Raw genomic sequence first — 15271 nt, 5'->3', positions numbered from 1 at the left:
TCTTGTATTCCATCTCCATTTGTGGAGGAATTTTCCTTGTTATGTGGGATGTGGCTCCAGCTGCCCTGACAGCTCAGTTTTTCTCATGACACACAGTCACTTAGAAATCCAAAGCTTCACATGCAAACTTTGCCCTTTCATACTACATGTAGAAACCAGTTTCTAACTATTTGGGGACAAATAAGTTTATTAAAAGAAGGCAGAAGGTCAGAAGGGTATTTTGGAATATAAAAAAAAATAACCTTACTGGAGAACATTTAATCATAAGTAGCTTATCCTGCTTAAAGGGAATGCAGTGTAATTGCATCATTCTCCTTGAGAGTTAACCTTTTACATTTTATGCTTATGACATTTCTGTCAGGTGCTCTGTGTGCTTCAATTAAAGTCAAAGGTCTCTGGACACAGTTCAAGAAGTAGAAAATGTCTGGAGGGGAGCTTGATGCAGTTTGGCAGAGGGAGGTAGGTTATGAGAGCTGCAGGGCAGCTGGAGAGAAGAACCCAGCATGTGAACACAAGGTTCCTTTGGTGACTTCTTGGGGATGCCTGGGGTATCATTCTGGGTGTGGGGTGTTGGACAGAGATCAGCAATGGAGAGTCAGTGAAGGATTTTTGCACATGGATGTTTGGAGGGAGAAGTTGGTGCACCTGTGCCTGCCATCAGAAAGTACATGGTTTAGTGGTCCCAGGAAGAACAGGGCTCATTTGGGAGGCAAATTGAAATCTATTTAAGCAAAGTGATTCAGAATGATATGTTCCATACAGATTTCTTCTGGGAACATTGCCTCCTAAGATATTAGTTAAGGCATAAGGCAAAATACTCAACAGTATTGTTCCATGGCTTAGAATGTGACCCAAAGAGAAAAACAATGGAAATCCACTTATTTTGTGAAATGTTTCCCCTCTTCAGAAGAGAAGATTAGAGGATGTATAAGAAGATGTGCTTGAATTAAAGGTTATGTGTGAGTCAGGGAATCTGTTGTGTGTTTTTCACATGTTAAATATTTAGGTGAATGTCTTTATGAGGTGATGCATTCAGGTGTGAAATCATATCATGGCCTGGAAATAAAAAATGCTATAAAAATGGATTGTACAGGATTTAGCTTTTTGTGTGTATGTGGTACTGGGAATTGAACTCAGGAGTGCTTTACCACTGAGATATATCTCCAGCCCTTTCTATTTTATTTTGAGTCAGTGTCTCATTAAGTTGACAGGTTGACCTTGAATTTGGGATCCTCTTGCCTCAGCGCCCAAGATCCTGGGATTAAAATCAGGCACTATCATACTTGGCAGACTTTAAATTTTGTAAAAATTTTCTGCTGGATCTAAGGCACAGTTTTACTTCTCAATTAAGACTTGTAACTAGGATTGAAACTGTGGCTCTTAACTTTTTAACTATAAACAGAGTCAGTTGGACTCTATAAATTTTCCTCACCTGTTAAATGTTACTTACCTTAAAGAGTGATTGTGAGAATTCAACGAAATAATAAGCATGAGTAATGTTTGGTCCACAGCAAATGTTCTATAAAAATTAAGCCCTATTAGCATTTTAGATTTTGAGCCATAAAGAAGAATTCATCATTATTTCCTATTGGAAAGAATTCTAGTTAGGTGGTATTCTCAGTTTTTACAAAGAAAAATATTTTTTTGCATTCAAGAGAAAGATCTTGGCTGATAAATAAGAAATATCTAAATAAAGTTCTGAGTAATATTCTAATTTTAATTATTTTTATTTTTAATAAGGAAGAGCATGGGATATTTTTTGAACACCTACCATGTAACAGGCAGGGTGGCATTGCTTTATGCACAGTGCTTCTGTGAGCTGGCTACATTTGACTCACTATTATAGGAAAGGAAACTGAGGCTCACCAAGGTGAAAGAACAAGGCCAAGCTTTTGTATTATGGTTAGCAAAACAGAGATTTGAATGCCAAAGGCTGTGCTCTTTCAGCCCATGACACATAAGTATGGACATAGAAGGAATGAAAACTTCATGTGCAAAATCTACAGTGTTTATGTTTTGATTCAACTCATATTCTCTAGCTAAGGAGCTAGGTAGAAAGGCCAATAGCAGAAAGACCAATGTCACCCCTGAGCAGGCACCTAAGTGAAATGGTAAATCACATGCAGGGTTTGGGTTACTTTCCCTGCTTAGGGAATGAGACAGTTCTGCTTAGTTCAACTTCATCAGGTGGCTTGATTGCTATTCAGAACTAGCACGAAATTGCTCTGGTTTAGTTGGTAATAAAAGCTTCTTAGACACTGTGAGTAGTTGTTTAGGCAAAGATTTAATTAAAAAAAAAACATGCACCTGATTATTTCGTAGCTTTAGAAATATCGGAGAAAAAAATGTTCCATTATCAGGTAAAGCTGCTCTGGCAGTGTGATTTCTAGAATGAGGGGCAGTTGTGGAGGCTGCTTAATGTAGACAAGGCACACGTATTTCTTGTCTTCCTATGTTGCTTTGGAACATTCTGTTCCTTCCACATTTTTCACCAGATAAACATGCCTCTGTGAACCACAAGGAATGCAAATTCTTTACTAATTCTTTGCAAATACATTTCTTTCGGACTGTTCCTTAACCAAAGCAATTTGCTGATTATAAGTGATAACACTTGTCCATGGTCAGGTGTCTTACTATTTCCTGAACATTTACATCTACATCTCTTGCTTCATTTTCTAGCTGAGGAGCACTGACCTTCCCTTGCATTAGACTAAAGGCTACTCATAACTGACCCTGTGGTCTTAATTCAGTCTTTACCTTCTCTAAGTCTATTTTCTCATCTATCAAATGAAGGTATTGATGCGTTTAAATTTTTATTTATTTATTTTAGAACTGCCATGAGTACTTAGTGACAATGTAAATGCATGTATTTTGTAAACTGTACAAAGCCCTTCAGAATGAACCATTATTGTTATTATTCATATTGGTGGACTAAAATAATTTGGTGTTTATTTAGGAGTAGTGATGTGTTAATAGCATCCTGAAGACCTAAAATGAAGTTGTATTGAGATGCCAGAAATTGTACCAAATAACAGGTAGTTATTTGGTACTTTAAGAGAGTAGAGGGACATGGAAGAAGATCCCCCAATGTGATAGGAGGTTTTGGAGAAAGGAGAATAAAGGGACAGATCATGCTTCCAAGACTTATCATAAGAGGTAACACCTTTTGTGTTCACAGAGGTTGCTGCGTGATGTTGTTTGATAGGCAGTGTAGGGTGGTCAGATGAAATAGTTCTTATCTGCCTCTTTCTAGTTTTGTGACTTCCTTAATCTTTCTTCAAGAAATGAAGTTCAACCCTTGGTAATTTGCAGTACATTTGTTTTGGTTAAAACAATAAAAAATCTGTACAACTCAAAAAAAATGAAGTTCATACCTACCTCCCAGGGTTATGAAGATTAAATGGGATAATATATGTAAAGTGCTGGGAGCATAATATACATCATTTAAATACCTCTCCTCCTTATCCTCTTCTAGTTTTGGTCAGACAGGAGCTGTCAGTAGACAGGCCTCTGTCAGGACTGGCAGAAGTTTATGTGCTTCTGAGAGCATTCAGGCAAGGTCCAAAAGCAATCAGAAGAGTCCTAATAAGTACTTGGGATTACTCGGAATACTGCCCAAACCCGTTTATGGAGCTTGAGAATATGTAGCCACTTCAATTATCATCAGTTACAGAGAAAGTTGTAGGTGTTCAGTAGGTGGAAAGACTGAGAAGAAGCTGTGAGGGAAAGCAAGGAGGTGTCTGTGCAGCGGGAAGGGCTTACAGGGATTAACTCTGGACTCCTTCAGAGATAAGGATTCCATGCTGAGGAAGAAGGGAAGTAATCATCAGCTGAAGCCAGACTTGGTAAGAAGCTCTTGCTAAGAGAATGGAGTTTTCCAAACTGTAGGGCTGACTTATTTATTTATTTATTTATTTATTTATTTATTTTTAAAGCGTTTATTGTCTACTGTTTGGAAGCACTCCACGTCTTTGAGCAAATAACTGAGGGGTTTATAAAAATAGATGTTTAAATTATATAACTTCTTAAGAATTGTGAATTTCAGAAAAACAGCTAAATAGGGATAAGCAATGATTTTAGCTATTAAAAACACGAATGGGTAATTAAGCTAATAAGATGGAAATAATTTTTTATAAAGGAAGCTTTTTTTCCCACGTTGTCTATTTTGGAAAATGACTTTTGACTTTCCAATATCTAATTCTTCATGCTATCTTTTTGTGGGGGGGATAGAACTAGTAATCTCACCTTATATTTGAGCTTTCTGGTTTTTTTTTTTTTCAAGCCCATTATCTCTTTTTAAGGTATGGTGATTTGATGACTGTACTTATTCCATCGGGAGTTGCTGACTATGCGTGAATGGAAGGGAAGGAAATGGAGAAATGAGATGAACACCTGTGGCCACATGGTCACAGAAGTAGAAAAGGGCCCCTGTATCTGATATCTTCTCTTCCAAAATAGAGTGGGGTTGGTGGGGGAGAGGTCTGATGGAGAGACAATGCAAACACACCAGTAGACCTGTCACCTGTTTTCAGGTGAGAGTGGGGGCTGGCCCTGGGAAGAAGCACAGTTTTTGATGCATCTGCCATATGCCAAGTAGATGCATAACTATTTTAAAGTCTGCTCAACAACCCTGAAGATAGGTAATTACAGGACATAGACTCGGAGAGGTATGGGTAACTCACCAATATATGTTTAAAAATAGCGTTGAGATATTCAGGAGACATTTAAAGTAACATTTCTATTTCTGCCTGCTGGTGTGTTTCCCTAGTCATTTTTGGAAATAAAAATGGAAGATGTGATTCTGCCCCTTAAACTGAGAATAGTTTGTTACACAAACACACGGTATAAAGACAAAGGAGAAGGTAGTTGTGGGGGCACCTCAGAGAGGTCCTACCTGAGGATACTTTGTTCTAGAACCTGGATCTGGTACTGGTCTTGCTGATTTTGCTTCTTCATCTCTTCCTGTTCTTTCCCACTGGTGACTCCATCGAGAAGCCATTTCTCCCTCAAGGCCTTTTTCTGGTGTCAGGAAACACACACACACATGTTCTCATATCAGTCAATAACTTAAATAAAAATCTCTTCTTTCAAATCTTATGAATTTCAATAGTGGACATGTTAAAGAAGAATTATTTTCTCCCATTGCCTTGCCCCCCAAAAATCTGTCATTTCCCTTTTCACAGCCTTCTTGACCCCCTTCCAAAGCCATGTTTTCTGTATCTAAATCCTATTTACCTTTTGAGGCTTAGTGTCAGGCTCCTTCAGCTCATGAAGACCCCAGCCCCCTCCCTCCCTGACAGCCCCATCCTCGCCCTCTAGAATCATGCTGTGCTGTATGTTTATCACAGTCCTGCAGAGACCTCACAATGTCATGTCTTTACTGTGATTTCTTTGGTTGATGGCTGTACGTCCTGTGTCCTTAACAAAGTTCAAAGTTCCATGAAGTCATTTTGATGTTCACACCATGACCTCACATAATAACCTTTTCTGGGACTAATTGAAATGGTGGGCAAAACAGAAGGCTGCTATTGTATCTTGGGTTGCAAGAACAAGGTAAAATTAATTTAAGATACAATACCAATACTCAGCACTCCTTCTCTCTTCTGGGAATCTCCCTGGTTCTAGACATTCTTAAATCCAGCTTCCTACCTGTTCCCATAATATGATGCACAAAATTCATGGCTATACCTAAACATTGATGAGTTGATTTTATTTTGGTCAACTTTAACAATATAAAAAAGATCTGTTTCATCATATGGAAAATATGCTTTTGAATTTACTTGAAAGAATTAAACTGATGAATACGGGGTAAAAATGGGAGTTTATAACCCACTTGAATCAAAGTGCGAAATATGATATGTCAAGAACTATGTAATGTTTTGAACAACCATCAATAAAAATTTTAAAAAATAAAAAAAAGAATTAAACTGATGAGCCTAAGAAAACTTAAAACAATGAAAGAGACCTAGAAACTTTGGAGGGGCTTTAGCTAGCATCCAGCCCATGTCTCAAGTGGAAACTGTATGATATATGATTCTATTATTATCAAAGAGTTGGAGTTTCTTCCCTTCTTCCTGATAAAAAGGGCTTCATATGTATTCATATGTATCTAATCGACCTCTCTATATTGTTTGCTCAGTTATTCAATTATTCTTTGGGGAGTCACTATGCCTATAATGATGAGGAGATTATAGGAACTTTATTTTCCAGAGAACTTCTTTCTCTTATATTACAATTAAAATGAGAGCAAGTAAGAAGAATGTTTTTTCTCTTTTTAAAGGATGATAGAATTAATACCACTGAAATAGAAATACATTTGAGTTGAAAAAAGTTAATTAGCCTTGGTTATGCTTGATAATTACAAAGGTTATCTTAAGAAAGACAATGTTTTTCAAACGATTATTTAAAATCCAACAGTACACTAATTGCAAATAAACATCATATGGAATGGTAGTTTGAAGAACAAATAAAATTCAGATGGCTTTAGTTAACGCAGTGAGGTGCATGGAAGTTTACAGGTACACAGGACACTACTTGAAAGCCACAGAACCAAGTGACGAAGAACCTCAGCCCAGATCATCACATTTGTGTTGACCTTGTCAGAGTTTGCAGCAATTGCATGTGGACAACACACTCCAGAAGAGCAATGTTACTGCATTCTGCCACAGGAAGATTCTCTCCCCCAGTGTTAACTTGACCTCTTATTATAGCTGCTTAGTTGTTTGCAAAAATGTTTCTCATAGACCTAGTAAATATTACTAATAGAGGTCAAGATTTGGCTCCTGAGGTCAAAGATGTCAAGAAAATCTAAATATATCAGCATTTTAAGAATTCACCTTGATTTTTAACTTATTTTTGTTGATGGCATTTGAAGATAGCTAATTTATAATAAAGAAGACAGATATTGCCTATCAAAGTAAGTTACAGTGCTTAAGAACTATCCATGAGGATAGTTCAGTCAGTTGCATGCTTAGATCTATAACAAGCACTAGAATGGCATGGTTTATGATGTTGAATTGCAGATAGAGGTGAATGAACTGGTAACACGATTAGAATTAAAAACCATATGAACTGAATGAAAGTATAAGTTACCTGCAGGTGATAAAAAAATTTTGGGCAGTTTTTAAGGAAAAGGTTTTCCTGAAGCAATTCTACCCAGCAATTTCAGTAAGACTTTGGGATAAATTGATTTTTTCATACTGTGAATGAATGGATTTACAGGAAAGGACAATTTTCTAGACAGTATATTTTGTGTTTATTGATGGTGTGAGATTGTGATGCTATTACTAGGCAAAAAGATCCCTAGTATGCAAATCCCAGAGTTGTTTGAATATTGGAATGAGAACGTCCCTGGAAGTTCCCTGTGTAGTGGTCCTGGGTATGATCATCAGGATCAGAAGCAAGATCATAGTGAGTTACTGCAACTATTTTGAAATGTTTGTATGCTGATGCAGGAGGAACACTTTGCAAGTGCTTATGCTTATGTTGTTAACTGTGCCACTAAAGTGTAATAAAAAGTTTGCATCAGGGAAGTGGTAAGGACAGTTACAGCAATGAGAACAAATGGATAGAGAAGAAAACCAGAAACTGGTGTTAACTATAGAGACCACTAGAACTTTCTCAACTTGATGAACATATTGTAGAATTAATTTTTAAAATACTTTTGCACATTTTTGAATGCTGATTTGGATTTATGCCTGGTTGCTGTTTGGCATAGCAAACTATTTCTGCAAACTTGGAAAAATATCCTCTATTCAAATAGCCACTCTTTCCTCTGTGTTTTTATGACTTCCACAGAGTGCTCATCATAGGATAAATGTCATTATGAGTTTATGTGTCAGTTATAATTTTTAGGGCACAGGTCAAATTTTATTTATTTTAAATTCTTAGTGTCCAATTTAGTACCTTGCACATAATGAGTGTTTAATAAATGTTCATGTACTTCAAGGCCCTCTGAACCGTATACATTCTACTTACTGGTTAAGACACAGCTTAAATTTCACATCAGTTAAGAAAAAGGTTTTTTGTTGTTGTTGTTGTTGTTTTTTTAGTTATACATAGACTCAATATCTTTATTTTGTTTTTTTATTTTTTGATGTGGATCGAACCCAGTGCCTCACACATGCAAGGCAAGTGCTCTGCCACTGAGCCACAACCCCAGCCCCAAATTTCACATCTTTCACAAAACTTTCTTTGACCACCTCAGATTAAGAAATTTATGCTTATACTTCAATTTAAATTAAGCATTATCATTTAACTTGTTTTGCTTATTTAATCTTGAATTTCCCAAATTAGGAAAATATATCATTTCCTCCTCCCCCTCACCTCTATTCCTTTGGGTCAAGCACAGCTTTAGAAGTTGGATATCAACTTTGTGTGAAAAAAAATGAAAACCTCTTGCTCCTGGCACAAGCAGACATGGGCCAGAGTAAACAGTTGGCAAGGAAGTGTGGGCAGGATTTCAGCTCCTCCATTTGTACTTATGCAGTACACAATCTGCACAACTGTATTTGGCAGTTCAAAGCATGATAAATGTTTTGATTGGATTAGATTAGGAAAGGTCTCCTGGTTCCAGAAGGAAACTGATAAGGAAGATCATATATTACTTTCTGGTCTGTTCTTGACAAGTACTAAAATGAAGTGGCACCTCAAAAATGGACCTATCAGTAAGTCAGGCTTTTCCTATGTGAAACTTACTTCCAAAATGAACTGTGTCCATATTTAAACCTTTATTTTACTGTGAGCTCTGTTTTTATTTGCTATCCATTCTGCAAGAATCGCAATTGCCATATGCTGGAGAGCTATCAGTTTACTCAGACACAGGGAGCTGTTCTCTGCCAGAACCAAACTGTATAAAAAAGTGTGTGTGTGTGTGTGTGTGTGTGTGTGTGTGAGAGAGAGAGAGAGAGAGAGAGAGAGCGAGCACACAAATTCTCAAATTGTTGTTTGGGTTTAGAAATAATCTATTTTAAATATTGTTCTAGATTTGACATATTTCATTTAAATTACACTAACAGAATTTGGTATAATCTGTTTTCATTTCATCAATTTTCTAGGAATATACATTGCATTTCTTTTGTGTTTACTACTCATGTATATCTATGAGTATATATATGTGTGTGTGTGTGTGTATATATATATATATATATATATATATATATATATATATAGTGTGTGTGTGTGTGTGTGTGTGTGTGTGTGTTACCAGGGATTGAACTCAGGGGTACTCCAACACTGAGCCACACCCCCAGCCCTATTTTGTATTTTATTTAGAGACAGGGTCTCACTGAGTTGCTTAGCATGTTGCAGTTGCTGAGGCTGGCTTTGAACTCATGATCTTCCTTCCTCAGCCTCCTGAGCTGCAGGGATTATGGGTGTGTGCCACCACACCTGGCTCATGTATATTCTTTGTGACATATTGGAAGGACAGCAGTAGGTTAACTATGATTTGCAATTATCCATCAAACAACAGCAATGTCAGCTGGTACAGGAGCAAAAAAGTCAACTGAATCTGAAGAACTGAGGCTAATCAGAGTTTTAGTTTCTTTTCAGAGGTGGTTACTTATTCCATTGGAAAAAAAATGGATTTAGGCCAGACTTGGTGGAACGTGCCTGTAATTTCAGCACCTCTAGAGGCTGAGGCAGGAGGATGGTAAGTTTGAGGCCCAGCCTTAGCAACAATGAGACCCTGTCTCAAAATAAAAAAAAAAAAAATTAAAAGGATGGAGTCATGTAGCTCAGTGGTAAATTTCCTTGGGCCCATCCCCAGTAACAAAAAAAAAAAAAAAAAAAAAGGATTTAGCTGAATTTGGCAATTTTAACTTCATTTTTGAGACCCCCATGAGTAAGAAGCATTGTTTCATTGAGGGGATTCTTAAATTTATTTGTAGCAGCCCTGCCAGATAAGTACAGTTTCCTGCTTGGGCCTGTTCACAAGGAGCTCCTGTTTGTCATTTGCTTACATCCTATGACTAAGCTACGTAATAAAATATTGAAACTCAATGTGCTTTAATTACAAAATGACCACACCCAGTGAAAGATGTAAAGTCTGATTTTTAAAAATGGAGACTTATTTATGGTTATGATCTCATGTTCTGTCAAAACAAAATAAAACAGAAACCCAACCCGAGCCATTCTCAAACAACATTGGATTCATCACATTGAGCTTTTAAACACAAGCATCCTTGACCAGGCTGGACACTGTCTGTTCTGCATCCCCTGGGGAATGGCTGGCCTTTCACTGATTTCAAAGGGAACTTCCTAGCTGGATCCCCTCCCCAGGGATGTTAAAAAAGACTGTATCAGGGCCAAATTCTCAAGGCTGAATTCTCAAGGCTACTGAGGAAAATTAGGAAATTCAGTGCTAAAGGACAGAAGTAATCAAACCATGTTTTCAGCTTCCCATGAGTTTGACAGAAGGTATTCATCTCATATGCAAATATTGCTAGCTTGTTGGCTTCTTCTAGGGCTATTAGAATGTTGAGAGCTATGCTGGGAATTTTCTGTCTCTGAAAGCATCGTTTCTATTGAAATTTGAATGCCATTAGGTTATTTGAATACAAAATCATTGAAATACAATTAAAGTCATATGTTACCTTCAAATGCTGGTGTTTTAGTTTTTCTTCCTCTATTTTCAGACGCTTCTGAGAGATTTCTTCCTGTATTTTTCTCTTATCCTGAAATTTAAAAAGTTCCAGCATAATTAATTTTTTTAAAAAAATTTGTTTTCTTGGGCTTGTCATTATTTGAATAATGAATGACTGGTCAGCCACATGGCCTTGGCATTGGTCTGAAGCTGCTTTGGAAACCTATAGTTCAAAGCAAAGGAGCCAAGGAGAGAAAAGGGAAAGAGAGAAAGGGCAGGGGTTGGGGGAAGCAGAACATTCTGTTTATGGAAAATTATATGTAAAGGTGTTTTAGCAAGAGAACTTAAAAAATCCCAATGCCTTTCCTTCCTACTTTTCTCTTCTTTCCTTTGCTTCAATCCAGTGAGACTGACCTGATGAATGACACAATGGAAGAAGCCAGTTTTTAGAGGGAGTTTTGAAACAGGCCTGAGGAGGCACTATAGAAGGGAGGCCTCTGGCTCAAGGGTAAAGAGGCTGCTGGGTGAAAGGTCAGCACCTGTGCAAGCATAGGATCACCTCTGGGTAGTTAGAAAGCCAGGCAGCCAGAAAGTGGGACTGCTTCCTCCTTGGAAAGAGACAATAGAGAGACACAGTTCAGATACTGCTTCATAACAGTAGCTGAGATAAACAAACAGACAAACACAAAAACATGGAGAGACACACTATCATTCACCAAGTTTAAATGATAGTATCTTGAAAGAATCAACAACGAAACACAACAGAAAGTAAAATCATTAACACGCACAGGTTGTACTTTCTAGAAAATATAGCGTATATACTAAGTGGAGAGTCTGGGTTTGATATCTGGCTCCTCGACTTACAGCTCTGTCTTTAGACAAAATCCTTAACTTCTCTGCATTTCAATGACTTCATCTATGAAATGGGGAAAATGAGTACAGACCTCAGATGATATGAACACTAGATAAGCAAATATATGTGAAGGTTCCTGTAACGTAACCTGTTATTCACTCACAAAACAACACATTAATTATAACCATGCCTTTCCTGGCCTGATAGCCATGTAAAGAAGTCCTTATTTCCTTGCTTTTGATTAGAGGTGACATTGTCCTCCATTTTGTTCATAAGAGTTGGTTTTAAATTTGCTTTCAAAATGGAAAATTCCCAAGGGATAAAATTTTGTTGCCAATGAAGACATCTAAAAGAATTTGAAGCAGATTCAGAAGGTAATTTAGAAGGAAGAGTTCCAAAAATATTTGGCAGCATTAATGAAATAAGTGCATGGCTTCCTGATGTGATTCCTTTGAAGATTAAAACTCTTTTTTGATGTGTAAGCGCAGGTACATTTATTGAAGAAAAACAACACATTGTTCTCCAACTTTACGTCCTGTTTCTCTTTGTGTATAGGAGAGACATCTGACTTCATCAGCACTACTTCTTAAATTTTAGAAGCAGTTCTTTTGAGAAAAATTAGGCAAAAAAACATGGACCTTTAGAATTGCTTCTGTCTTTTGGATGAAATTTAGTCATTAGTCACAAAGACTCTTGAAAACCTCTGTGAGCCAATTCTCCATAAGAGATTTATTGAGCAAATATTAGTAGCATTTTGGTAAGTGTTTCACAGGTGCTATTTTATTTAATTGTTATAATAACAAAGAGATACTGTAATGATTTTCATTTTATATGATGGGAAATGGAAGTTTAGGGCACACTAACTCATCTAAGTTTGCATAAATAAGACATGGCAGAGCCATGTTCCAATTCCAGGCAATTTAGCCAAGTCCCTGCACCACTTCCTCAAGTGGGAAGTTAGTTAAGCTAGTCACAACCTCCTTTATCATCATCTGCATTACCAAGCCCCAAGGCCTGAAGGCAGCTTCAGGATAGGGAGCAACAGTGGGACCTCTTATTAGAAGGGAGCGCATTTTCAGCTCTCTACATGTGATGCTGTATCTATCTGGCTTCACAAATAGCTCAGAAAAAAGAGTACAGTATGGTTGGGGAGAGTGACTATGAAACTCAGCAAAACTTTTCTACCCTGTTGGTTGCCTGTTTGGGCTGGTTTCATCTTAGGGCTAGTAATCAGGTAATGAAAGCTGTGGTTAAAAGCAGAGCCTTCGGGGTGTTTTGGCAACACAAGGCTTATGCAAGGGTTGCTAAGGAATACCAATGTTTTGTCACTTAGAGGTAACATGATGCCTCTTTTCTATTGGTCTAGGTAGGTGGGAAGATAATTTTATAATGTTATAGACATAATCCTATTTTAAGATAGGAATACTTTTCCCTCATAAGATATCCATCAGCAATAAGTTATTATCCTTTGCCAAATTTGATAGGAATCTATAAGCATTATTGAAAAATAATATCACAATAATTTAGTTTCAATACGGCAGTACAAACTAAGTTTTATATCTAGCTCTATTGCCAGCGTACCAGAAGTTATCGAAATCAGCTAATTCCTTCTCAAATGATCATGAAACACAGGTGAAATGCCATCTGCTTCCCCAAATTTCCCCAGAATGTAGAGCACCTCTGTAGATAGCTGTTGTGACCTAGCACATCAGATATTTATTAATATAACTATTTTGAATAACTTATATGTTGTTTACTTCTTCAGTGATCAATTACCAAAAAACAATCAATTACTTAAACATTTGCTTGTCTGACAGCCTATTTTAGCAGTTGAAAGCCACAAATTCCAATTCTGTGAAAGGCTTCCTCTTATTTGGAAAATTAATTTATGCATCTTGTACAACTATAAAGTTATTGTCATCATCTCGGATCCAAAGATATTACCTTGATCACAGTACTTAGGAATTATTAATAACTTAGGAGGTATTATTGATTAACAATTAGTATTGAACATGCCTATTCAGTCAAGAAGGCAGGATTTGTTCTGTTTTATTTTGTTATTAATTTATTCAATATTAAGGTACAAATATTTATGTGACATTAAGAGTTTCACAGTGTTTAGCCTGGTGAGATGGCACATGCCTGTAATCCCAGCATTTCAGTAGGCCGAGGCAGGAGGATCACAAGTTCAAAGCCAACTTCAGCAAAAGCAAGGTACTAAACAACTCAGTGAGACCCTGGTTTTAAATAAAATATAACATAGAGCTGGGGATATAGCTCAGGGATTGAGTGCCCCGGAGTTCAATCTTGGTACCAAAAAAAAAAGACTTTTACAGTGTTTAAAAATTATTCAGAAAGAGAAGCTTCCCTCAAAGAGATTCTGGTCTCATGAAGAAGGAAAATTACTTGTGAAATTGACTGTTGTCAGAGAAATATAATGATAGCTGTCATTCATTGTTAAGGTACAAGAAAGGTGCTATGAGGGTTGAGGGGAGAAAGGGAGAGGTTGCTTCCAGCTGATGTGGTTAGGAGAAGCTTTGGAATGGCATATGAGTGGGCATCCTGGGTAGTTGCTAAGGCTGGGAGTGGGGAGAAAGGGCATTCAGGTCAAGGGCCTGGAACTAGAACATTGGGATATTATTTGGAACAGCAAATCTGGAATCTAAATTGCCATACAGGGAATAGCAGGAAATAACTAAGAATAACAGGATGGGGATAGATTCTTAATAGAGAGTATTGAATAGCATGACAGGGGTTTGGAACTTATTTATGTATAGAGATAGGGAGGAGCAATGAGCCATTTTCAGGGAGAAAAGAATAATAGGCTTATCACCATGTTTTAAGATGTGAAATACAGCCTCACTTCCTAGTAGGTATTAAAGAGTGAGAACCTGAAGGGGTGACCAGTTAGACTACTTGACAAAGCAGAATTCATGAGTACTTGGAAAGAAGATGCAGAGGGCATGAATGTCCAAGAGTGCAAGGCATTAAAATTGTCAGGACTTGGCCACTGAGGACATGTGGATAAGCAAGAGGGAAAGTCCAAAGGGAACACAGGGCTTCCATAATGATGTAACTGACAGGAAGACAGAATCTCTTGATAGATATAGGAATTTGAGAGGAGGAGGAACCAGTTGGGGATGAATGATGATGGATCCAAAATAAGTTTGAGGTGTCTCTGGGACAAAATGGTGGAGCTTTCTGGTTGGATGGAGATGTTGGATGGAGAAAGATGAAGAGTCAGAGCTAGAGCTAAAGGGGGGTAGGTGTTGAAAGGAATAGATGAGACCATGATAAGAGACACTTTTGTGAAAAGAAAAGGAGGGGCTAATTCAGATATCCTATGACACAGTCACATTTAAGGAGTAAGGGAGGAAGGAGGCCCACATGGAAGCTTATTTCAGGGTCAGATATTATTTATAATAGGCCACAAGACTGAAATGAACAATGGAAAGGCACGTGCTCTCCTCACAGGGATTAAGACACAGTCGTGGTGCTCTGGTATTACAAATTGTCAGAGTTTCAGTTCTCACATGTCCACATACTTCATTTTACACCTAAGAGTTTAAGGCACTGAGAGATGAAGTGATTTGCTTAGTAGGATGTTTAGTAGCAGAACCTTAATTTCCAGTCCCAGGTCTCTTTTTGGTTCTCCTGTTTCCACAAAAGGAAAGGCAAAACCGGTTGTGGGAATTTAGAAAAAAGTAAAGAAAAACAGAAGCCTGCTACTGTTACACTAGATATCACCCAACCAGAAAGGGGGTACAGGCATGCTTTCCTAAATAGATTCAAAAATTTTTTAAAAGCCAGTTAGAGCAATCATGAAAGAATTC

General features: G+C 37.5%; 1 protein-coding gene and 1 long non-coding RNA gene across 2 annotated transcripts in view; one reads left to right on the top strand and one right to left on the bottom strand.

Annotated features, from left to right (window-relative positions):
- Positions 1-15271, top strand: part of LOC144249065 (uncharacterized) — a 43087-nt gene that overhangs the window by 2905 nt on the left and 24911 nt on the right. The window lies entirely within an intron of this gene.
- Positions 1-15271, bottom strand: part of Palmd (palmdelphin) — a 46185-nt gene that overhangs the window by 20806 nt on the left and 10108 nt on the right. The window contains exons 2-3 of the mRNA XM_026401403.2: positions 10596-10676; positions 4895-5019 (exon numbers count right to left, since the gene is read on the bottom strand). Coding sequence (XP_026257188.2) covers positions 4895-5019; positions 10596-10676 — 206 coding nt within the window. The remainder of the gene's footprint in view (positions 1-4894; positions 5020-10595; positions 10677-15271) is intronic.

This window comes from Urocitellus parryii, chromosome 11 (genome assembly GCF_045843805.1).
Source record: "Urocitellus parryii isolate mUroPar1 chromosome 11, mUroPar1.hap1, whole genome shotgun sequence".
NCBI classification, from domain to species: domain Eukaryota; kingdom Metazoa; phylum Chordata; class Mammalia; order Rodentia; family Sciuridae; genus Urocitellus; species Urocitellus parryii.
This window is presented reverse-complemented; position numbering and strand designations above follow the sequence as displayed.